Genomic DNA, 24,532 nt, shown 5'->3' on the forward strand with positions numbered 1-24,532 from the left:
CACTGACACAGAGGGAAGCTTTGGAGCATCTGGAGGAGAAAACATGAACACATTATACATTTAATTTTAATATTGCAGATGAGTTACAGATAAATATCAAATGAAATACAATAAGGAAATATTAGTCATAAAGTCTTAAATAAAACTAGTGGCTGTCTTCTTAGGTTGGGCATAAAATAGTCAGATTTCATTTGTGACACAAAGTGAAAATTCTTCCATCATTTGTTTATATATTTTTAGATATTCTCCAGTGAATTTATTGCACCAACTGATGATGTTGGTTCTGTAATTTAACTGTGTGGGGAACAAAAAGTTTTCTCTTCCTACAATCCTAAAAATGTGTCCATATTAAGAAACAGCAATTTTGTTCCCATCAAAATGTTTGTGGCAATACAAACTAGTGTATAAGTACTAAACATCATGGATGGATCATTGGATGTGTATTTATGTGTGGGAGCATCTGAAACTTTAGAGCTGGTTTTCTGGATCAATGAACATCTGTGCAGATCTGGAAACACTTTGTAAATAAAACATCATTTCATCATCGACTGTAGCTGCTCAGTGAACAACAGCAGCAGACTGTGGATGAGTGTGCATGATCAGTGAAACACTTGACTGATGATGAAGCTTTAAAAAGTTGTCATTAGTGGCTTGATGCTTTTCAAATTTGATCAATTTGCTCAATTTGACTCACATTTCACATTGATAGAGATGTATTTAGATGTCCTCCCCGGCTGTTTCTCAGCTGTACAGTAATACCTTCCAGAGTCAGAGGACTGGATGGAGCTGAAGAAATGTGACTCTCTACCGAGAAAGTCAAAATTTCCAATTCCATTCTCCTTGTACCAGATGTAGTTAGCTGCTGGGTTAGCATCACTGCTACAGGTCAGAATCACTGAGCTGCCCTCCACTATCTCAGCAGCAGAACTCTCTGACTCAACACTCAGGACATCTGGAGGAGAAAACATGAACACATTTAACATTTAATTTCAATATGTTTGTTGGCATTAGGATCCACATAAGGCAGAGACAGAAAAATATATTCATGCATCATATCTACAATCTCATGGGGCTGTGATTTGGTTGTCACCCAATTCTGCACAATGAATCACCAAATACCACTGAATTACATGTAGTTAAGGTACAGTTCAAAAGGTAGGCTCAAAAGGCTCCACCAGGTGTTATTTCAGTGGACGACTGTAAGTAAACTCACACAGTGGAGGAGAGCGGGAGTTCTCATGTCCTTTTACAGCACAGGAAAAGTTGTCTGTAGCAATGAAGTAGCCTGGATAATAATTAGGTGATTGTCCCTGAACGATCTGTCCATTCTTGTACCAGATGTAGCGAGGACGACCAGGTAGAAGACAACTGCTGTGACACTTCAGCCATGCCCAGCGGCGCCCAGAGGTATAGACATTTAAGTTGTTCACCCTCACCTGCAGATCTGAATATGTGAATAAGAAACAGAAGTCTTAATTTTAGACTGAATGTCAACACACACACACACACACAAAACCCAGGACTTAATAAATATTTAGATGAAAGTGTTACCTGTGACAGACAAAGTGACTCCAGGTGAACCAGAATATTTCCCACCTTCTTGGTCTGTAATGAATCTGAACTTGTACTCAGCTGAGTCGCTCTCTCTCAGGTCTGTGATTCTCAGAGTGCAGTCGTTGTTACCACAGATATACTGCACACGATGTGAACACTCTGGGTCTGCTGTCAGATCCACAACATCATTACTCACATTTGTAAACCAGAATGTTTTCTCAACTCTCTTTACTCTGGATGGGTATCTGTAGGTGCAACTTATGGCCACTGTTGATCCTTTTAAGGCACAGATCTCAGTAGAGCTGTAAGTCACTCCCCAGCCATCCTGACCCTGTATCACTGTAACACAGAGAACATCAGAAAACACAATGAAACTGAATAACTTCAGTTAACAATCAGTTAATAAGACAAAGGTGATCAAACTACCAATATGATGTGGAGGAAAGGTAACATGGACATGTTTCAAAATCCTCCATTATCAGACTAATTACTGTCATCAGAAGTTCTTAATCATGTGTCAACAAAAAGTCCTCCACACAGAAAATTAATAAAAACTTATTTTACACACTTTTCTGAGATGCTGAAGAAAAGTTGTACAAAATACTCATGTTACCCCACCCACATGTTAACTTCCCTTTAATAGGCACTTTCTAACTAATGCTTTAAATAAATAACACTTTATGACTTTTGTATGTTATTTCTGAACGACACCAGGATGAACACAAACAAAGGAAGAGTGGAAGATGTGAACAAGCTTTCTACAGTTAAACTCAACGTGCACCCAGTCTGAAGGTGCAGTGAAGTGAACAGGAATGTATTGAACCTGTGACCTTTAATGCAGTTTACTGACCAGGATAAGAGGAGAAATATTATTTATTAGAGTCTGTGCTGTTCTTGGTCAGTTCTCTCTGTTCACTCTGTGCTCAGGATGCTGCTGAGTCAAGTGTGAAAACTAAAAATAAAAGCAGAACACTGAAGTGTGTGAAACTGCTTCAAGCAGCTATGACGTGAGATAAGCTGCGTGCATATAGCATGGAAACATCACACCGAGGTCCGACAGCACTAACAGAATTAGCAGGCGGTGGTGCAGATGTACGAACATATACAAGAAGTAAGTATACAAGACTGTGATAAAAGTAGCTGCAGATACAAACTAATCGTCCTCCACATGAGCTGGTGCTTCTGCAGCCAGGGTCGACTTTAGAACAGATTAAACAGGATGAGAAGGGAAAAGTTCTGAAAACCCAAAATATTCTCAGTTTACAGCGTGTAAAAGTGCTGAGCACACAGCTACTTCATGCAAAAGTCAAGATTCCCTCTTTAAATGCAGTAAATGTAACTGTACCTGACACAGAGAGAAGGAAGACCACAAATCCACTGGCTGCTGCAGTTAAACTCATATCTGCTCCTCTGATCTCTCTGTGAGGTTTCAGAGACAATAAAACATGTCAGCAGATAAAATAATGATGCACACAGGAGGTTTACAGTATCAGTCACATCAACAAACAATTCTACTTACAATGAAGACGGACGTCGTCTTGAAAGAAGCCATTCCTCAGTTGTCAGTGAGCAGAAGACAGATATCAGGCTCTTAAACCACTAGATGTACTTCCTCTTTAGGTTATTAACATGCATGACATGCCAAATGCGAGCCAACACCCACATCATACTAAAGTTGTGTTGTGCTGCAAAGTATAAATGCAATAATAAATGCAGTATGGGATGCATTAAGCCACATTTTTGATTGTGATAGTAAATATTTACACCTGCCCTCTACAGTTCATCTCTATGTGCTCTGAGGCAGGATGTCACACAGTCTGCAGGTGTAGTGAAGGAACAGGAATGCATTGTACCTGTGAACCACGAGGCAGTTTGACTGAAGAGGATGAAGAGCAGAGGGTTCATTATAAGAGAGGATGGAGAATGACATGTTATTGCTGTTTCTTGGTTTGTTTCTTCTCTGTTCACTCTGCAGTCAGGTTGCTGCTGTGTGCAGAGAAAAGCAGAACACTGAGCTTTGAGAAACTCCCACATCTGTTAGTTAACAACACATGAACATGTGACACACACAGTTCAAGAAGACTGGTAGGATCTGGTGAGGACACACAGTGGTTTTTAATGACTTTGGCTCGTTCAGGTGGTTCAGACTGATAAACTATGCAGAGATGTCCAACATGTAGAAAAAAGTGTCACCTAACATTAGCACAGTGTGCAGAGAAACACAACAAAACTATCTGCATGGCTACAAACCACTGAAGGAAAGAGAGAAAGTGTCTTTTTGTAATTTGGGTGAACTGACCCTTTAAAGCAGACAGAGGAGGAAGCACTCACAGTGATGAAGCCTGGACTAAAACTTCTTTCATTATGACTTGCTGATGGAAAGTGGGGTGAAGTTTTGTGGTCCACAAAACATTTCTGGAGCTTCACAGGGAAACAGTGTCGCAGCGTTCTCCTCAACAACTGAAGACTTGTTTTAAAAGATAAAAAACTACCAGAAAAACCCAACATAAAGAGGCTCCATGCAGCTTGTCAGGTGTAAACCAGGCCCCCAGGAGCCCCAAGATCACAAAATGGTTTGAAAAGACGTTATTTACGCCCTTCACATGTGGTCAAGCTTGTGCTTTGATCAGCAGCTACAGTGAAGATTCAGGCTTTAAAAAGGGTGCAACAGCCTTCTGACAGTTTGATACATCACTTCACAACTTTAGTGCATGTTGACGCATGAAAAACTGCCCTCACAGCATGGCTGTGTGTGTGTGTGTGTGTGCGTGTCACCATGGCAAAACGTGGTCCTGGGGACACCTACTGCAGCAAGAACAACCACAGAGGCAGTTTTGAGAACATTGCCAGGTGCTTTTTTTTATGTTTCTGTCTTTCTGTGGACAGATTTTGTCACAATCGTACAAGATGCAGTAACAAAACTTTACAGGTGTGGAGTTGAGATCATAACGAAGGCCGAGTTCAAAGATGGGTGTGGGCCAAACACCTGAAGTAGAGGAAGGGACAATTGGCGCCCCTCTTTTTGCCCATGACCCACATTTGTTTTAAGTGGTGGGTCACTGAAGCCCAGTTTCAATCATCCATCCACTCTAAGACATTATGTTAAGAGATGTTTAATGTGTTATAAAGTCACCTGAAAGTATGGTCTGAAATATCTAATAAATCTGGAACAGTTTATTAACCAATCAATTAATCAATGAATTCAGTAAGTATGATACTTTATTGATCTCCAGGGTAAAATAAACATGTTACAAAAGCACAAGAGTCAGACTGAGAGGTCAGGATAAACAACCCAATCACCAGGAAATAAGTTGGCACTGTACACATTTCAAAACCACAAATGTGTTGAAACTTTTTTATGTTGCATCTGTTCTGTACGTCTCTTTAGGTACAATATTAAATTGCATGTCGTGGCAACACTGTGCTAATGGTCTGATGAGGTTAAGGCAAATAAAACACTGTTAGGATTAGGAAAAGCTCATGCTCATAAGGGTCTGGACATTAAAAAATGACGTGGTTTCATGCTTACAAATGCTGAAACGCCACATTACCCTCCACATCCTGATATGAAAGTCAGCTCATAAACAGGTAATATGAACATGATATGACACGTATTGTAGAGATGTCGATATAGTACGTATGACACAAATTTTAGGATAGCCGTAGTTTGCAGAAACGTAAAATGACAACATTTTATTCTGGCGACTGAGCTGCAGGAAAACAGATAAAGAACTTTGAACTTTAAAAGTTACATATACAACAAAATAACATGATGTAACATTAGCTAGTTACTGAGACATCAGTGATCTAGTAGCGATTGTTTTAAGCTGGTTATAAAGAAAAGGTCCATAATACATTGAAACAGCAGAGAGTTCTGATAACCCTCAGTTTGAAGTGTGCCTCCAACAAAAGCCTCAGTTTGGAGAGATCTTTGTCCTCTGTCCCAACAAGAGTCAGGACACACTACTGTAGATGTGAAGGTGCAAAACAGAGGGGTAGGGCTAAGTGGGCGGGGCAAGAGGTGTATTGGGATTAGGGCCGTCACAATATCAGATTTTAACAACACAGTTATCGCGGCCCAAATAACGATATCATCACAATATCTATAGAGAATTAGGAAACAATAATGCTCAGTCAAATTAATCTTTAACTTTGTTTACTGTGTGTTTTGTCTCTTTTTTGGCAAATGAATTACACTCAAAATACGAGTGTAGGGAGGTGGAGAGAGAGGCTCTTACCATAACTGTACAAATGTGTAGAAAAAGAACAATTACACTCAGCCAGCGTTAAGGTGCATTACCACCACCTACCATGACAAAGTGGGAAGGGAAAGAAACGGAAAGAGGCAATGTATTATTTACAAGCTGCTATCATAGTTGTACTATTAACATTATTAGTTTTCATTTTTAAATATCCTGATTATTATTATAACACTTCTAACTTCTTAGACTCCTATGGTTTGGTCTGAGAGTAATTCACAAGTATTTTTCAACTACTTCAGGTATGTTTTGGCGGCTGCAGGGGAGATTTGGGATGAAGAACAGTTGTCAGAGACTAATTCAAAGATAAAAGTTGAACTTTCATTTATCAAGTTGCTGTAAAAAGCATGTTACAAGTTATATTTACAATTAAATGGATAATAAAATCATAAAATACTTCACACGTTCTTCCACTAAGCTGAACACTGGTGTATGTTAGGTTAGATATATAATTGTCTCTATTGCATATTCCTGCTTTAATACAAATGTTATGAAGAAACAGAAATATCAGACTATAAATGCAGGTCAACGGGTTTTGTTGACGGTGCTGTACAACACAGCTGGATCCTCTGCAGCTCCCTGACCTCTGGCTCTAATGAAAGAAAAAGATATTGCATGAAATATAACAACTCCCATCACATCCCAACAGTGATGATAATAAAGACAGATCAGGAAAATCCAAAAGCATTTCAAAGTGAAGTCATTTAAATCTTGCACAGTGTCCCTGTGTGGAGAGCCGCTCACCTCGGGGCGGTACTGGCACTGGTACATCTGACAGCAGCGTACTCGACTTCCTGTTGCTCCACGTGTCTTCGAGGCTGAGCTGGTCTGATGTTGGAGTACAGATTATCTGCCTGGTTGTTGGAGAAGTGGATGGTGGCGTACTGAAAGTCGTCCTGCTCCTCCGGCTGTCCCTGGTCAGGTAGACATAAACAGAATTACTTTCAGCTACATATTTTATATGAGTCTTTCATTTGAACAGTGCATTCTTGCAGAGGATTGAAACCAGGATGAAAACAGCCGAAGCAGAAGCAGCTGTGGTAATAAAGGAGCTAATATCCCTGTTGTCAAAAGTGCAACATGAAGTCCTCCTCTGTCAGATGAGTTTTCTAGAAGCCCTTAAAGACACTGAGTGGCTCGGCAGTATGAATAAACAGGAGCCAGACTGGGTTTTATTTCTTCTAGAGTAAAATACACAACTATCCTCACATGTTCCCTGTCGTCTGGTCTCTCTTCAGCCTCAGTAGATTCCCTGGAAGTCCTCTTTTTCCTGGTTAGGAGAGTTAATTAAAACATAAACGACTGAATGTTTTAATTCTGAATTGCTGTGATTGAACATTCAATGATTCAGTGAAACAGAACTGCTCACCTGATCCACAGGAAGACAGAGAGGGATATGATAGCCAGGAGAACGACAGTGATTGTTCCAGCAGCCACTGATTTCCCTGATCCTAAGAAATGGTGATCAAAAGAAAACAGACAGTTAATCAGGCTGTTACAGCATGTTTCGGTCTGTTGGTCCCAGAGAGTGATATATGATAAAACAAGGAAAAAAACAAACATGTCCAGTATAATAGTGCATGTGAGCATATTAAAGCAATTAATGTCCTGCTCAATAAAGGTGGACTATCTGTCAGGCTGTGGACACATGTAGTATAGTACATGACATGATAGAGATTAGGTTGAAAAATAAACTCCACAGTGAGCTCTGCCAGACAAAGAATGTAAGGCGCAGTTTCTAAGTTACATTTCTGTACAACAATTACTCATCGCTGCAAAATATAACTGAGCCGAGCAGGTATGGTTTAACATACTGGCTGAGATGGTATTTGAGTCCAAATGTACAATCTAGCTCAGGTGAAAACAACCATGCCATGTCTCACTCTGTAAATGCACAGCAGTAAAATGAGTATGTCAGAGCTTTTCTCATCATCATCAGTTTTGGCAGTCGAGGTCTAAAGAAGCCAATAGGACAGTATCATCTGCAAACAACAACACACCATCCTAACAAACCAATAAATGGGCAGTTTTCACACCTGGGCTTCAAACTGGCATTCTTTCCACATGTATTATGAGCAGGAGAGATCACAAGACAAAAGCCAACAGCCACATTGGATGTGCTTGGCAGGAGCCCAACAATAAAGACAAAACTCTCGCTCTGAGTGCACAGGGAATTAAGACTCTCAAGAAGCAAAAACTGTACTAGAAACTGCAGCAGGACACCCACAGAAACATCAGGGAACACGTTCTTGAACATTTTAAAGGTCGACACATGTAAACAAGATTATTTTATTCCTATGAGCCCTTCATTATGTAACAGAGTGCAAAGACTGACCACTGTTTCACCTGAAAGATAAAATCTGATGTGATCTTCCTTCCTGAGGCTGACTCCCAGATAACTGGAACACACTCCTGTTTTCTGCCTCCTATCCAGAGGATGTGACTGTCAGGTGAAGAAGCCTCGCAGAGTGCTTCTTCTCCTACAGTATCCCCAGGTGAGGTCAACAATGTTCTCCTCTTTTCAGTCTCCGTCTTCAAGCTCATCAATTTCTTGTTTTTATTTTAAGAAAAATGTATTATTGTTAATTAGTATGCTTAATAAGATTTTTAAAAATGGCATTTTCTGTACAATCGACTACGTATATCATCTGTACTACCATCAAAAACTCACCTGTCACCACAGTCAGATGTACGGTGGTTTTATTTCTTCCTCTTCTGTTCTGGGCTTCACAGGAATAATTCCCACTGTGTTCAGCTCTGAAGTCAGTGATGGTGAAGATCTGTCCTGATGCTGTTGGTGAGTCTTCATTCTCCTTGTACCAGGTGTATTTAGCTGCTGGGTTAGCATCACTGCTACAGGTCAGAGTCACTGAACTGCCCTCCACTATCTCAGCAGAGGGACTCACTGACACAGAGGGAAGTCTTGGAGCATCTGGAGGAGAGTATACACAAAGAGAGTTCATTATGTAACATGTTGTGTACTAGGACAGGTTTTGTAAGTGTTAACTGAAATGTACAAAGACATCCTCTGTGTCCCTCTGTCTCTGTCATGAAAGAAATAAAACTGACTCGTACAAATGAATTACCACTTTTGTCCTAGAATTAACAGATGGCTTCACTTCTCCAACAGAACAAATCAACCCACTGGTCCCTTCTTGTGAATCCATCGTTGGACTAACAGAAGCACTCATGTTTCATACTTACACTGGACATCAATTAATACAGACTCAGAGCCTAAACGGCCGTGTTGATTCTCAGACTTGCAGGAGTAGTTCCCTCTGTCCTCAGAGCTGATGGAGGAGAAATGATAACTTCCTTCTTGTCCTTGAAAAACTTCTTGGTTCTCCTTGTACCAGGTGTAGTTAGCTGCTGGGTTAGCATCACTGCTACAGGTCAGAGTCACTGAACTGCCCTCCACTATCTCAGCAGAGGGACTCACTGACACAGAGGAGGTCTTTGGAGCATCTGGAGGAGATGATTTAACAAGTTAACTATAAAATCAGCCACACATTGTGAATCTCCATCAGCAACCACTGGAGCTGCTCAGTGAACTATAGCATCAGATTGTTACTGTGAAGCAGACAGAGCTTTCAATCATGATTATCACTCACATGTCACATTAATAGAGATGTATTCAGACGTCCTCCTCCCCAGCTCCTTCTCAGCTGTACAGTAATACTTTCCAGAGTCAGAGGACTGGATGGAGCTGAAGACAAGCTGTGGTTCTTTACTGAGAAGTTGAAGGTCTGGATCTCCATTTTTCTTGTACCAGGTGTAATTAGCTGCTGGGTTAGCATCACTGCTACAGGTCAGAGTCACTGAACTGCCCTCCACTATCTCAGCAGAGGGACTCACTGACACAGAGGGAAGCTTTGGAGCATCTGGAGGAGATATGAACATGCATTATTTAAATATATCACACAAAAAAATGTTTTTCTTTCTTTTTGATTGTCCCCATTATCACAGCAGCTGTCCATATTGTTGACTATAATGGGAACTGACAGTCAATAACAAGCTGTTAATAATTTGTAATTTTCAAAACCTTTACACATTGTTATCCATACTGTACATGCTGGTTGTGTTCAGGTCCTGTTTGCAGAGTCCTGACAGTGTGAATATTGCTTCTCTTACAAAGGCTCCTCTAGTTGTAGCAGTTTAACTTCATCCAGATACATTTAATTCTGCTGCATCTACAACTTTCAGAAGCCAGTGTGTATGAATGTCTTTTTCCTGATACAGTGGATCAAACTCACAGACTGAAGGAGAGCCGTAGTTCTCATGTCCCTTCAAAGCACAAGAGATGATGTCTCCAGGATAAACCCGGCCTTTAAAAGAAGATGTCTCCACCCCTGTGACTTTCTGTCCGTTCTTCAACCAGACGTAGGAAAGACGACCAGCTGGACTGCAGCTGCTGTGACACTTCAGCTCTGCCTCAGTATCAGACTGGTGGACTGTTGTTCTGGTCACCTGCACCTGCAGAGCTGGATATGAGAACAAGAAACAATATTATTATCACTGGTTCTGACAGAAATCAGTGATAGATGTACATACACGACAACACAACAGTTACTATTCCTAGAACTAGCAGTGAACATTAGTGCCAACACAACAGTCATTATTACACAAACTCATGATGATCCATCATTTTCAACATGTTCACTGTTTCTAAATGTACTATGTTGATGTTTTACATCAGTGTGTGTTCATCAGTACCTGTGACAGTCAGAGTTGTACCAGGTAAATGACTCTTCCATTGAGAGCTTGTTGTTGTGAATTTGAAGTGATACTGAGCTGAATCACTCTCCGTCAGGTCAGTGATTCTCAGAGTGGAGCGTCCACTCCATGTGTCAAGGACCTGAACACGACCTGCATACTGGGAGTCTTCACTAAGGTCCTCAGGCTGTGAAGGACTCTGCCACTGATGAGAACCTTCAGGACTGAACCAGAATTTAGATCTGAAAGAGTCAGAACTGCTGTAATTGCAAGAAATGTCCACTGATGAGCCTTTGGAGGCACAGATGCTTCTGTCAGTGTAAATCACTCTGTAGCAGGGTCGATCATTGACACCTGAAAGATAAAACAAAGTTTTGATCATTTTTAAACCAGAGTTGATGAAGAGTCACAATGAGGGTCTCCATATTAAAATACATGTAGTTATAAGACTCCATCAGATGGTGTTATGTTAGTGTAGTAAACTCACACACTGGAGGAGAGGGGAAATCCTCATGTCCTTTAACAGCACAGGAATAACTGTCTGTAGAATTAAAGTAGACTGAATAAGTAGAAGATGTTTGTGACTGAACTTTCTGTCCATTTCTGTACCAGATGTAGGAAGAACGATCAGGTAGACGACAACTGCTGTGACACTTCAGGTCTCTCCTGCTAGGATCTGAGGATCTGCTCACCTTCACCTGGAGATCTGGATGTGAAGAAGGAACAAGAATGTTATTTTAGACAAACTGTCAACATACACACACAACACATTTATATTATTGTTGTCTTTATATTGAACATTTGGAAATAATTAAAATATGAATAAAAATGTTACCTGTGACCCTCAAAGTGACTCCAGGTGAACCAGTATATTTCCCACCTTCTTGGTCTGTAATGAATCTGAACTTGTACTCAGCTGAGTCGCTCTCTCTCAGGTCTGTGATTCTCAGAGTGCAGTCCTTGTCAACACCTTTAAACTCCACACGACCTGAATACTCTGGGTCTGTTTTCAGATCCGTATAGACACCATTACTCACTTTTGTGAACCAGAATTTATTCTCAACTCTCTCTACTGTGGATGGGTATCTGCAGGTGCAGCTCATGGCCACTGTTGATCCTTTTAAGGCACAGATCTCAGTGGAGCTGTAAGTCACTCCCCAGCCATCCTGACCCTGTATCACTGTAACACAGAGAACATCAGAAAACACAATGAAACTGAATAACTTCAGTTAACAATCAGTTAATAAGACAAAGGTGAGCATACTACCAATATGATGTGGGGGAAAGGTAACATGGACATGCTTCAAAATCCTCCATTATCAGACTAATTACTGTCATCAAAAGTTCTTAATCATGCGTCAGCAAAAAGTCCTCCGCACAGAAAATTAATAAAAACATGTTTTACACACTTTTCTGAGATGCTGAAGAAAAGTTGTACAAAATACTTATGTTACCCCACCCACATGTTAACTTCCCTTTAATAGGCACTTTCTAACTAATGCTTTAAATAAATAACACTTCATGACTTTTGTATGTTATTTCTGAACGACACCAGGATGAACACAAACAGAGGAAGAGTGGAAGATGTGAACATGCTTTCTACAGTTAAACTCAACATGCACCCAGTCTGAAGGTGCAGTGAAGTGAACAGGAATGTATTGAACCTGCGACCTTTAATGCAGTTTACTGACCAGGATAAGAGGAGAAATATTATTTATTAGAGTCTGTGCTGTTCTTGGTCAGTTCTCTCTGTTCACTCTGTGCTCAGGATGCTGCTGAGTTAAGTGTGAAAACTAAAAATAAAAGCAGAACACTGAAGTGTGTGAAACTGCTTCAAGCAGCTATGACGTGAGATAAGCTGTCTGCATATAGCATGGAAACATCACACTGAGATCAGACAGCACTAACAGAACTAGCAGGGAGTGGTGCAGATGTACGATCATGTACAAGAAGTACAGTCAGTTTTTGGGGTTTTACTGTGAGAACAATATCCCTCCAAAAAACTTGATAAAAGTAGCTGCAGATACAAACTAATCGTCCTCCACATGAGCTGGTGCTTCTGCAGCCAGAGTCGACTTTAGAACAGATTAAACAGGATGAGAAGGGAAAAGTTCTGAAAACCCAAAATATTCTCAGTTTACAGCGTGTAAAAGTGCTGAGCACACAGCTACTTCATGCAAAAGTCAAGATTCCCTCTTTAAATGCAGTAAATGTAACTGTACCTGACACAGAGAGAAGGAAGACCACAAATCCACTCGCTGCTGCAGTTAAACTCATATCTGCTCCTCTGATCTCTCTGTGAGGTTTCAGAGACAATAAAACATGTCAGCAGATAAAATAATGATGCACACAGGAGGTTTACAGTATCAGTCACATCAACAAACAATTCTACTTACAATGAAGACGGACGTCGTCTTGAAAGAAGCCGTTCCTCAGTTGTCAGTGAGCAGAAGTCAGATATCAGGCTCTGAAACCACTAGATGTACTTCCTCTTTAGCTTATTAACATACATGACGTGTCAAAAGCGAGTCAACACCCACATCGTACTAAAGTTGTGTTGTGTTGCAAAGTATAAATGCAATAATAAATGCAGTATGGGATGCATTAAGTCACATTTTTGATTGTGATTGTAAATATTTACACCTGCCCTCTACAGTTCATCTCTATGTGCTCTGAGGCAGGATGTCACACAGTCTGCAGGTGTAGTGAAGGAACAGGAATGCATTGTACCTGTGAACCACGAGGCAGTTTGACTGAAGAGGATGAAGAGCAGAGGGTTCATTATAAGAGAGGATGGAGAATGACATGTTATTGATGTTTCTTGGTTTGTTTCTTCTCTGTTCACTCTGCAGTCAGGTTGCTGCTGTGTGCAGAGAAAAGCAGAACACTGAGCTGTGAGAAACTCCCACGTCTGTTAGTGTAACAACCCATGAACATGTGACACACACAGTTCAAGAAGACTGGAAGGATCTGGTGAGGACACACAGTGGTTTTTAATGACTTTGGCTCGTTCAGGTGGTTCAGATTGATAAACTGTGCAGAGATGTCCAACATGTAGAACAAAGTGTCACCTAACATTTGAAGAAAACACCCAAACCTCACAGTGTGCAGAGAAACACATCAAAACTATCTGCATGGCTATAAACCACTGAAGGTAAGAGAGAAAGTGTCTTTTTGTAATTTGGGTGAACTGGCCCTTTAAAGCAGACAGAGGAGGAAGCACTCACAGTGATGAAGCCTGAATGTGCCACACTTAAACTTCCCCACTAGAGGGCAGAGAAACATCAGAGATACTGAATCAGGAGCCTGAAACAACATTTTATCCTCCATCACTGAATGTTACATTACATTCAATTTACTTTATTTTCACATTTTAAGACTAAAACTTCTTTCATTTTGACTTGCTGATGGAAAGTGGGGTGAAGTTTTGTGGTCCACAAAACATTTCTGGAGCTTCACAGGGAAACAGTGTCGCAGCGTTCTCCGAAACAACTGAAGACTTGTTTTAAAAAGTAAAAAAAAACTACCAGAAAAACCCAACATAAAGAGGCTCCATACAGCTTGTCAGGTGTAAACCAGGCCTCCAGGAGCCCCAAGATCACAAAATGGTTTGAAAAGACGTCATTTACGCCCTCCACATGTGGTCAAGCTTGTGCTTCGATCAGCAGCTACAGTCAAGATTCAGGCTTTAAAAAGGGTGTAACAGCCTTCTGACAGTTTGATACAACACTCACAACTAGTGCATGTTGACACATGAAAAACTGCCCTCACACCATGGCTGCCTATTTTTACAAGCAGTGACACCATGACCGGTGTGTGTGTGTGTGTGTGTGTGTGTGTGTGTTCTACAGTAGGTGTAGCAAGAACTACCACAGAGGCAGTTTTGAGATCATTGCCAGGTGTTTTTTTATGTCTCTGTCTTTCTGTGGACAGATTTTGTCACAATCGTACAAGATGCAGTAACAAAACTTTACAGGTGTGGAGTTGAGATCATAACGAAGGCCGAGTTCAAAGATGGGTGTGAGCCAAACACCTGAAGTAGAGGAAGGGACAATTGGCGCCCCTCTTTTTGCCCATGACCCACATTTGTTTTAAGTGGTGGGTCACTGAAGCCCAGTTTCAATCATCCGTCCACTCTAAGACATTATGTTAAGAGATGTTTAATGTGTTATAAAGTCACCTGAAAGTATGGTCTGAAATATCTAATAAATCTGGAACAGTTTATTAACCACTCAATTAATTAATTAATTCAGTAAGTATGATACTTTATTGATCTCCAGGGTAAAATAAACATGTTACAAAAGCACAAGAGTCAGACTGAGAGGTCAGGATAAACAACCCAATCACCAGGAAATAAGTTGGCACTGTACGCTTTTCAAAACCACAAATATGTTGAAACTTTTTTATGTTGCATCTGTTCTGTATGTCTCTTTAGGTACAATATTAAATTGTATGTCGTGGCAACACTGTGCTAATGGTCTGATGAGGTTTAGTCAAACAAAACACTGTTAGGATTAGGAAAAGATCATGTTTGGAAATGTCTGGACATTAAAAAATGACGTGGTTTCATGCTTACAAATGCTGAAACGCCACATTACCCTCCACATCCTGATATGAAAGTCAGCTCATAAACAGGTAATATGAACATGATATGACACGTATTGTAGAGATGTCGATATAGTACGTATGACACAAATTTTAGGATAGCCGTAGTTTGCAGAAACGTAAAATGACAACATTTTATTCTGGCGACTGAGCTGCAGGAAAACAGATAAAGAACTTTGAACTTTAAAAGTTACATATACAACAAAATAACATGATGTAACATTAGCTAGTTACTGAGACATCAGTGATCTAGTAGCGATTGTTTTAAGCTGGTTATAAAGAAAAGGTCCATAATACATTGAAATAGCAGAGAGTTCTGATAACCCTCAGTTTGAAGTGTGCCTCCAACAAAAGCCTCAGTTTGGAGAGATCTTTGTCCTCTGTCCCAACAAGAGTCAGGACACACTACTGTAGATGTGAAGGTGCAAAACAGAGGGGTAGGGCTAAGTGGGCGGGGCAAGAGGTGTATTGGGATTAGGGCCGTCACAATATCAGATTTTAACAACACAGTTATCGCGGCCCAAATAACGATATCATCACAATATCTATAGAGAATTAGGAAACAATAATGCTCAGTCAAATTCATCTTTAACTTTGTTTACTGTGTGTTTTGTCTCTTTTTTGGCAAATGAATTACACTCAAAATACGAGTGTAGGGAGGTGGAGAGAGAGGCTCTTACCATAACTGTACAAATGTGTAGAAAAAGAACAATTACACTCAGCCAGCGTTAAGGTGCATTACCACCACCTACCATGACAAAGTGGGAAGGGAAAGAAACGGAAAGAGGCAATGTATTATTTACAAGCTGCTATCATAGTTGTACTATTAACATTATTAGTTTTCATTTTTAAATATCCTGATTATTATTATAACACTTCTAACTTCTTAGACTCCTATGGTTTGGTCTGAGAGTAATTCACAAGTATTTTTCAACTACTTCAGGTATGTTTTGGCGGCTGCAGGGGAGATTTGGGATGAAGAACAGTTGTCAGAGACTAATTCAAAGATAAAAGTTGAACTTTCATTTATCAAGTTGCTGTAAAAAGCATGTTACAAGTTATATTTACAATTAAATGGATAATAAAATCATAAAATACTTCACACGTTCTTCCACTAAGCTGAACACTGGTGTATGTTAGGTTAGATATATAATTGTCTCTATTGCATATTCCTGCTTTAATACAAATGTTATGAAGAAACAGAAATATCAGACTATAAATGCAGGTCAGCGGGTTTTGTTGACGGTGCTGTACAACACAGCTGGATCCTCTGCAGCTCCCTGACCTCTGGCTCTAAGGAAAGAAAAAGATATTGCATGAAATATAACAACTCCCATCACATCCCAACAGTGATGATAATAAAGACAGATCAGGAAAATCCAAAAGCATTTCAAAGTGAAGTCATTTAAATCTTGCACAGTGTCCCTGTGTGGAGAGCCGCTCACCTCGGGGCGGTACTGGCACTGGTACATCTGACAGCAGCGTACTCGACTTCCTGTTGCTCCACGTGTCTTCGAGGCTGAGCTGGTCTGATGTTGGAGTACAGATTATCTGCCTGGTTGTTGGAGAAGTGGATGGTGGCGTACTGAAAGTCGTCCTGCTCCTCCGGCTGTCCCTGGTCAGGTAGACATAAACAGAATTACTTTCAGCTACATATTTTATATGAGTCTTTCATTTGAACAGTGCATTCTTGCAGAGGATTGAAACCAGGATGAAAACAGCCGAAGCAGAAGCAGCTGTGGTAATAATGGAGCTAATATCCCTGTTGTCAAAAGTGCAACATGAAGTCCTCCTCTGTCAGATGAGTTTTCTAGAAGCCCTTAAAGACACTGAGTGGCTCGGCAGTATGAATAAACAGGAGCCAGACTGGGTTTTATTTCTTCTCAGAATCAGAATCAGAATCAGAATTCCTTTATTTGTCCCGCAAATGGGGAAATTTCTTTGTCACAACAGCCAAAGGACAGTATCACACTTAAACAGTAATAAAAGTAAAAAATAAACAATATAATAAGACATAAGAAATAGAATTTAACTGGTATATACATAATATCTACAATATGAAATCGGTATTTACAATATGACATAGTATTTATTATTTATAATATGGACAGTGTAAGTTTAAACAGTTGGTATTTTTATTTACAAACAATAAATAATAAATATGGATATTAAAAATTGTCCAATTTGTGCAAACCAGAAAGTGTGTGGATATGTGCAGAGTTTTTTATTGCACAGTGCACAGTGAGGTCTACTGGGAGCAGTGCTGGTTGTAGACTCTGACAGCAGCAGGAAGGAAGGACCTGCGATACCTCTCCTTCACACACTAGAGTAAAATACACAACTATCCTCACATGTTCCCTGTCGTCTGGTCTCTCTTCAGCCTCAGTAGATTCCCTGGAAGTCCTCTTTTTCCTGGTTAGGAGAGTTAATTAAAACATAAACGACTGAATGTTTTAATTCTGAATTGCTGTGATTGAACATTCAATGATTCAGTGAAACAGAACTGCTCACCTGATCCACAGGAAGACAGAGAGGGATATGATAGCCAGGAGAACGACAGTGATTGTTCCAGCAGCCACTGATTTCCCTGATCCTAAGAAATGGTGATCAAAAGAAAACAGACAGTTAATCAGGCTGTTACAGCATGTTTCGGTCTGTTGGTCCCAGAGAGTGATATATGATAAAACAAGGAAAAAAACAAACATGTCCAGTATAATAGTGCATGTGAGCATATTAAAGCAATTAATGTCCTGCTCAATAAAGGTGGACTATCTGTCAGGCTGTGGACACATGTAGTATAGTACATGACATGATAGAGATTAGGTTGAAAAATAAACTCCACAGTGAGCTCTGCTGGACAAAAAATGTAAGGCACAGTTTCTAAGTTACATTTCTGTACAGCAATTACTTATCGCTGCAAAATATAACTGAGCCGAGCAGGTATGGTTTAACATACTGGCTGAGATGGTATTTGAGTCCAAATGTACAATCTAGCTCAGGTGAAAACAACCATGCCATGTCTCACTCTGTAAATGCACAGCAGTAAAATGAGTATGTCAGAGCTTTTCTCATCATCATCAGTTTTGGCAGTCGAGGTCTAAAGAAGCCAATAGGACAGTATCATCTGCAAACAACAACACACCATCCTAACAAACCAATAAATGGGCAGTTTTCACACCTGGGCTTCAAACTGGCATTCTTTCCACATGTATTATGAGCAGGAGAGATCACAAGACAAAAGCCAACAGCCACATTGGATGTGCTTGGCAGGAGCCCAACAATAAAGACAAAACTCTCGCTCTGAGTGCACAGGGAATTAAGACTCTCAAGAAGCAAAAACTGTACTAGAAACTGCAGCAGGACACCCACAGAAACATCAGGGAACACGTTCTTGAACATTTTAAAGGTCGACACATGTAAACAAGATTATTTTATTCCTATGAGCCCTTCATTATGTAACAGAGTGCAAAGACTCTGACCACTGTTTCACCTGAAAGATAAAATCTGATCTGATCTTCCTTCCTGAGGCTGACTCCCAGATAACTGGAACACACTCCTGTTTTCTGCCTCCTATCCAGAGGATGTGACTGTCAGGTGAAGAAGCCTCGCAGAGTGCTTCTTCTCCTACAGTATCCCCAGGTGAGGTCAATAATGTTCTCCTCTTACTGAAAACATTCCAGCTGATACATTCCTTATTTTTACTTTAAGTAAAAAAATATTATTAATGATTATTATGCTTAATAACATTTTTAAAAATGGCATTTCTGTACTATCGACTGTTATATCATCTGTACTACCATCAAAAACTTACCTGCCACAGTCAGATGTACGGTGGTTTTATTTCTTCCTCTTCTGTTCTGGGCTTCACAGGAATAATTCCCACTGTGTTCAGCTCTGAAGTCAGTGATGGTGAAGATCTGTCCTGATGCTGTTGGTGAGTCTTCACTCTCCTTGTACCAGGTGTATTTAGCTGCTGGGTTAGCATCACTGCTACAGGTCAGAGTCACTGAACTGCCCTCCACTATCTCAGCAGAGGGACTCACTGTCACAGAGGGAAACTTTGGAGCATCTGGAGGAGAAAACATGAACACATTTTACATTTAATTTTTAGATTGCAGATGAGTTACAGATGAAATACAGTAAGGATATATGTGTCATACAGCAGGCAGTGCAGGTTGATTCAACCCTTTGCATTTGGATTTCCAGACATCCGGAAATAGGTATAAAATTGTAAGATTTCATTTTGTGAAACATGCCGAAAATTCTTCCATCATTTGTTGATTCTTGAAAAGGACTGCAGCTGGTGCCACAACATGTGTGTATGTGTGTGTGTTAGGGCAACATGTTCCTGTTCCATTTTTAAGGGTAAACTTTGGTAAATTACATCACACACATATGTTTCAAATAATGGAGAACTGGAAAAGAAAATTATATTCATTCTGATATTCTCCAGTGAATTTCTGGTCCCAACTGATGATGTTGGTTCTGTAATTTAACTGTGTGGGGAACAAAAAGTTTTCTCTTCCTACAATCCTCAAAATGTGTCCCTGTAACGAAATCAAGACAGCAATTTTGTTTCCGTCAAAATGTTTGTGGCAATACAAACTAGTGTATAAGTACTAAACATCATGTCTCAGAGACAGGGTTGATCACAGGACTCTGGCCACATTAGATGTTGGATGTGTATTTATGTGTGGGAGCATCTGAAACTTTAGAGCTGGTTTTCTGGATCAATGAACATCTGTGCAGATCTAGAAACAATTTGTAAATAAAACGTCATTTCATCATCTACTGTAGCTGCTCAGTGAACAACAGCAGCAGACTGTGGATGAGTGTGAATGATCAGTGAAACACTTGACTGGATGGTAAAGCTTTAAAAAGTTGTCATTAGTGGCTTGATGCTTTTTAAATTAGCTCAATTTTACTCACATTTCACATCAATAGAGATGTATTTAGATGTCCTCCCCGGCTGTTTCTCAGCTGTACAGTAATACCTTCCAGAGTCAGAGGACTGGATGGAGCTGAAGAAATGTGACTCTCTACCGAGAAAGTCAAAATTTCCAATTCCATTCTCCTTGTACCAGATGTAGTTAGCTGCTGGGTTAGCATCACTGCTACAGGTCAGAGTCACTGAGCTGCCCTCCACTATCTCAGCAGAAGAACTCTCTGACAAAGGATCAACCCTCAGGACATCTGGAGGAGAAAACATGAACACATTTTATATTTAATTTCAATATGTTTGTTGGCATTAGGGATCCACATAAGGCACACATCTGAAAAACTAAAGCTAGCTCATCTTACTTTTAATTCAAATTGAAAACATAAAGCAGGTAAATCTTGTTTTGCATAATCTCCAGTGTGAGCTGATATTTAACTGTTTAACGTTGCAGCGCAGACAATAAAAGATATTTATGCATCATGTCTACAATCTCATGGGGCTGTGATTTGTTTGTTTTTTTATCCAATTCTGCACAATGAATCACCAAATACCACTGAATTACATGTAGTTAAGGTACAGTTCAAAAGGTAGGCTCAAAAGGCTCCACCAGGTGTTATTTCAGTGGACGACTGCAAGTAAACTCACACAGTGGAGGAGAGCGGGAGTTCTCATGTCCTTCTACAGCACAGGAAAAGCTGTCTGTAGGAGTGAAGTAGCCCGAATAATAAGATGTTTGTCCCTGAACGATCTGTCCATTCTTGTACCAGATGTAGCGAGGACGACCAGGTAGAAGACAACTGCTGTGACACTTCAGCACAGAGGGATAGACCTGTAAGCTGTTCACCCTCACCTGCAGATCTGAATATGTGAATAAGAAACAAAAGTCTTCATTTTAGACTGAATGTCAACACACACACACACACACACACACACACACACACACACACACACACACACACACACACACACACACACACACATTCAGATGAAAATCTTACCTGTGACAGACAATGTGACTCCAGGTGAACCAGTATATTTTCCACCTTCTTGGTCTGTAATGAATCCGAACTTGTACTCAGCTGAGTCGCTCTCTCTCAGGTCTGTGATTCTCAGAGTGCAGTCGTTGTTACCACAGATATACTGCACACGACCTGAATACTTTCGATCTGTTCTCAGATCATTACTCTCTTTTGTGAACCAGAATTTATTCTTAACTCTCTTTGCTGTGGATGGGTATCTGTAGGTGCAGCTCATGTCCACTGTTGTTCCTTTTAAGGCACAGATCTCAGTAGAGCTGTAAGTCACTCCCCAGTCATTCTGACCCTGTATCACTGTAACACAGGAAGACATCTGCTTTGATGAAAATGACAAGCGGAGTACCCCAGGGCTCCATTCTGGGGCCTCTACTATTCAACATTTACATGCTTCCTCTAGCTCAGATAATGGAAAACAACAAAATATGTTACCATAGTTATGCAGATGACACACAAATTTACATAACCATCTCACCAGGGGACTATAATCCCATACAAATGCTAAGTAGATGCATTGAACAAATCAATGATTGGATGTTTTCTTCAGTTAAACAAAGATAAGACTCAAATAATTGTTTTTGGAGCCAAGGAAGAACGACTCACAGTCTCTGCTCAGCTTCAATCTATAATGTTGAAAACTGCAAACCAAGCCAGAAACCTCGGTGTAATCATGGACTCAGACCTGAACTTCAGCAGCCACATTAAGTCAATAACAAAGGCGGCCCACTATCATCTTAAAAATATATCCAGGATAAAAGGACTTATGTCTCAGCAGGATTTGGAAAAACTTATCCATGCATTTATCTTCAGCAGACTGGACTACTGTAACGGTGTCTGTACAGGACTCTCTAAAAAAATCCATCAGACAGCTGCAGCTGATTCAGAACGCTGCTGCTCGAGTCCTAACAAGAACCAAAAAAGTAGATCACATCACTCCAGTTCTCAGATCTTTACACTGGCTTCCAGTCAGTCGAAGAATAGTTTTCAAAATCCTGTTGTTGGTTTATAAAGCACTGAATGGTTTCGGGCCAAAATACATTTCTGATCTGCTGCTACGTTACGAACCACCCAGACCTCTGAGGTCATCAGGCTCAGGTCTGCTTTCAGTCCCTAGAGTCAAAACTAGACATGGAGAAGCAGCATTCAGTTATTAGGCGCCACACATCTGGAACAAACTCCCAGAAAACTGCAGGTCTGCTCCGACTCTCACCTCTTTTAAATCAAGGCTGAAGACCTTTCTGTTTGCCACTGCCTTTCACTGAAGTAATTTTAAGGCTTTGAACTGCACTGTGACTTTTATTTTCTCTGTGACTTTTATTCTCTATTGTTGTCTCTAAGCTGGCGTAGGCTATTTTAGCCTACTTTCCTATTTCTTAACTTGTTTTAATGTTTTGTTTTAATGTATTTTTAAATGTTTCTAATGTAATTTTTCCATTGTAGCCTACTTTCCTATTTCTTAACCTGTTTTAAAATGCTTTTAATGTAATTTTTATGCTCCTGTAAAGCACTTTGAGTTACCTTGTGTCTGAATTGTGCTATACAAATAAACTTGCCTTGCCTTGATCCATTCACACAGACGAGGCATTTTACACAGAGTAGTAATACACACATGTTAACTTCCCTTTTCTGGTAACTTTCTAACTCTTAGCAAAAATAATTCTTCATGGCTTTAAAATTATTTCCGAATGAAATGAGGCTGAACACAAACAAAGTGTTAGCTTAGTTATTCACAGTCAATGCAAAGGAAGAGTGGAAGATGTGAACATGCTTTCTACAGTTAAACTCAATGTGCACCCAGTCTGAAGGTGCAGTGAAGTGAACAGGAATGTATTGAACCTGTGACCTTTAATGCAGTTTACTGACCAGGATAAGAGGAGAAATATTATTTATTAGAGTCTGTGCTGTTCTTGGTCAGTTCTCTCTGTTCACTCTGTGCTCAGGATGCTGCTGAGTTAAGTGTGAAAACTAAAAATACAAGCAGAACACTGAAGTGTGTGAAACTGCTTCAAGCAGCTATGACGTGAGATAAGCTGCGTGCATATAGCATGGAAACATCACACTGAGGTCAGACAGCACTAACAGAATTAGCAGGCGGTGGTGCAGATGTACGATCATATACAAGAAGTACAGTCAGTTTTTGGGGTTTTACTGTGAGAACAATATCCCTCCAAAAAACTCCACTGTGATAAAAGTAGCTGCAGATACAAACTAATCGTCCTCCACATGAGCTGGTGCTTCTGCAGCCAGGGTCCACTTTAGAACAGATTAAACAGTACAAGGAGGGAAAAGTTCTGAAAACCCAAAATATTCTCAGTTTACAGCGTGTAAAAGTGCTGAGCACACAGCTACTTCATGCAAAAGTCAAGATTCCCTCTTTAAATGCAGTAAATGTAACTGTACCTGACACAGAGAGAAGGAAGACCACAAATCCACTCACTGCTGCAGTTAAACTCATATCTGCTCCTCTGATCTCTCTGTGAGGTTTCAGAGACAATAAAACATGTCAGCAGATAAAATAATGATGCACACAGGAGGTTTACAGTATCAGTCACATCAACAAACAATTCTACTTACAATGAAGACGGACGTCGTCTTGAAAGAAACCGTTCCTCAGTTGTCAGTGAGCACAAGACAGATATCAGGCTCTTAAACTACTAGATGTACTTCCTCTTTAGTTTATACATGACGTGCCAAATGCTAGTAAACACCCACATCATACTAAAGCTGTGTTTTACACACATAGTTCAAGAAGACTGGGAGGATCTGATAAGAACACACAGTGGCTTTTAATGACTTTGGCTCGTTCAGGTGGTTCAGATCGATGAACTGTGCAGAGATGTCCAACATGTAGAAAAAAGTGTCACCTAACATTTGAAGAAAACACCCAAACCTCACAGTGTGCAGAGAAACACAACAAAACTATCTGCATGGCTACAAACCACTGAAGGAAAGAGAGAAAGTGTCTTCTTGTAATTTGGGTGAACTGACCCTTTAAAGCAGACAGAGGAGGAAGCAGTCACAGTGATGAAGCCTGAATGTGCCACACTTAAACTTCCCCACTAGAGGGCAGAGAAACATCAGAGATACTGAATCAGGAGCCTGAAACAACATTTTATCCTCCATCACTGAATGTTACATCACATTCAGATTTACTTTATTTTCACATTTTAGGACCAAAACTTTATTTTGACTTGTTTACACTGGACATTTAATTTATGAAGCATCACAGGTAGTGATTGAGTTCAGGAGTCTATAGTTCAGAGTGGTGATCATAAACCTGGACTTTTATTCTACCATTCTTCTTTAGTCAACCTGGATCTACTCTGCTTCGTTCAATCACCCCAAAAGAATTTAATCAAACCTAATGGAGATTTATTGCTCAAATATAAGTTCAGGTCCTCCTCAGTAAAAACTTTCTCTGTGCATCT

General features: G+C 40.2%; 4 protein-coding genes and 1 long non-coding RNA gene across 6 annotated transcripts; all 5 read right to left on the bottom strand.

The window, feature by feature from the left end:
• Positions 1 to 680: 680 nt before the first annotated feature.
• Positions 681 to 3,656, bottom strand: LOC311272074 (myelin-associated glycoprotein-like; the record flags this gene model as incomplete). The annotated part of the gene is made up of 6 exons (XM_084378188.1): positions 3,408 to 3,656; positions 3,074 to 3,091; positions 2,900 to 2,973; positions 1,552 to 1,893; positions 1,214 to 1,444; positions 681 to 952 (listed from the first exon to the last, which is right to left on the bottom strand). Exons 1-6 carry the CDS (start codon positions 3,482 to 3,484, stop codon positions 681 to 683), a joined length of 1,014 nt encoding a protein of 337 aa, XP_084234314.1. The 5' UTR covers positions 3,485 to 3,656.
• A 1,099-nt stretch (positions 3,657 to 4,755) lies between these two features.
• On the bottom strand, positions 4,756 to 8,843 carry LOC311251354 (B-cell receptor CD22-like). Of its 2 annotated transcripts, XM_084343731.1 has the most exons (6): positions 8,485 to 8,843; positions 8,160 to 8,239; positions 7,183 to 7,264; positions 7,023 to 7,083; positions 6,558 to 6,727; positions 4,756 to 6,405 (listed from the first exon to the last, which is right to left on the bottom strand). In XM_084343731.1, the coding sequence occupies exons 1-6, from the start codon at positions 8,774 to 8,776 to the stop codon at positions 6,326 to 6,328; spliced, it is 765 nt and encodes a 254-aa protein (XP_084199857.1). In that variant the 5' UTR covers positions 8,777 to 8,843; the 3' UTR covers positions 4,756 to 6,325. The 2 variants fall into 2 exon arrangements, with proteins under 2 accessions (XP_084199857.1, XP_084199858.1); XM_084343732.1 differs by lacking the exon at positions 8,160 to 8,239 and having other exon boundaries at positions 8,485 to 8,840.
• Positions 8,844 to 9,000: 157 nt separating this feature from the next.
• On the bottom strand, positions 9,001 to 13,386 carry LOC311272104 (sialoadhesin-like; the record flags this gene model as incomplete). Its single annotated transcript, XM_084378264.1, has 9 exons — positions 13,257 to 13,386; positions 12,923 to 12,968; positions 12,749 to 12,822; positions 11,362 to 11,706; positions 11,136 to 11,232; positions 10,527 to 10,750; positions 10,067 to 10,294; positions 9,425 to 9,694; positions 9,001 to 9,278 (listed from the first exon to the last, which is right to left on the bottom strand). Exons 1-9 carry the CDS (start codon positions 13,306 to 13,308, stop codon positions 9,001 to 9,003), a joined length of 1,614 nt encoding a protein of 537 aa, XP_084234390.1. The 5' UTR covers positions 13,309 to 13,386.
• Positions 13,387 to 14,774: 1,388 nt separating this feature from the next.
• Positions 14,775 to 17,899, bottom strand: LOC311251383 (uncharacterized protein). Its single transcript, XM_084343778.1, has 4 exons — positions 17,643 to 17,899; positions 17,483 to 17,543; positions 16,577 to 16,746; positions 14,775 to 16,424 (listed from the first exon to the last, which is right to left on the bottom strand). The coding sequence occupies exons 1-4, from the start codon at positions 17,861 to 17,863 to the stop codon at positions 16,358 to 16,360; spliced, it is 519 nt and encodes a 172-aa protein (XP_084199904.1). The 5' UTR covers positions 17,864 to 17,899; the 3' UTR covers positions 14,775 to 16,357.
• Positions 17,900 to 21,119: 3,220 nt separating this feature from the next.
• On the bottom strand, positions 21,120 to 23,756 carry LOC311251418. The gene is made up of 3 exons (XR_014621400.1): positions 23,679 to 23,756; positions 23,505 to 23,578; positions 21,120 to 21,401 (listed from the first exon to the last, which is right to left on the bottom strand). It is a non-coding gene; the product is annotated as an uncharacterized lncRNA (long non-coding RNA).
• Between the last annotated feature and the right edge of the window lie 776 nt (positions 23,757 to 24,532).

The sequence above is a fragment of the Pagrus pagrus genome, assembly GCF_965226575.1.
Source record: "Pagrus pagrus genome assembly, chromosome: 2".
Lineage (NCBI taxonomy): Eukaryota > Metazoa > Chordata > Actinopteri > Spariformes > Sparidae > Pagrus > Pagrus pagrus.

What these genes read in the sequence shown, in the direction of transcription:
- LOC311251354 (XM_084343731.1), bottom strand. Translation starts at nt 8,776, where the DNA reads ATGAACTCTCTTTGTGTATACTCTCCTCCAGATGCTCCAAGACTTCCC. An exon ending in CATCAGATTTTATCTTTCAG is followed by an intron (nt 7,265 to 8,159) that starts GTGAAACAGTGG and finishes ACCATTTCTTAG; the next exon opens with GATCAGGGAAATCAGTGGCT. An exon ending in TCTGTCTTCCTGTGGATCAG is followed by an intron (nt 7,084 to 7,182) that starts GTGAGCAGTTCT and finishes TCTCCTAACCAG; the next exon opens with GAAAAAGAGGACTTCCAGGG.
- LOC311251383 (XM_084343778.1), bottom strand. Translation starts at nt 17,863, where the DNA reads ATGCTCACATGCACTATTATACTGGACATGTTTGTTTTTTTCCTTGTT. An exon ending in TCTGTCTTCCTGTGGATCAG is followed by an intron (nt 17,544 to 17,642) that starts GTGAGCAGTTCT and finishes TCTCCTAACCAG; the next exon opens with GAAAAAGAGGACTTCCAGGG. An exon ending in AGTGCCAGTACCGCCCCGAG is followed by an intron (nt 16,425 to 16,576) that starts GTGAGCGGCTCT and finishes TTCTTTCCTTAG; the next exon opens with AGCCAGAGGTCAGGGAGCTG.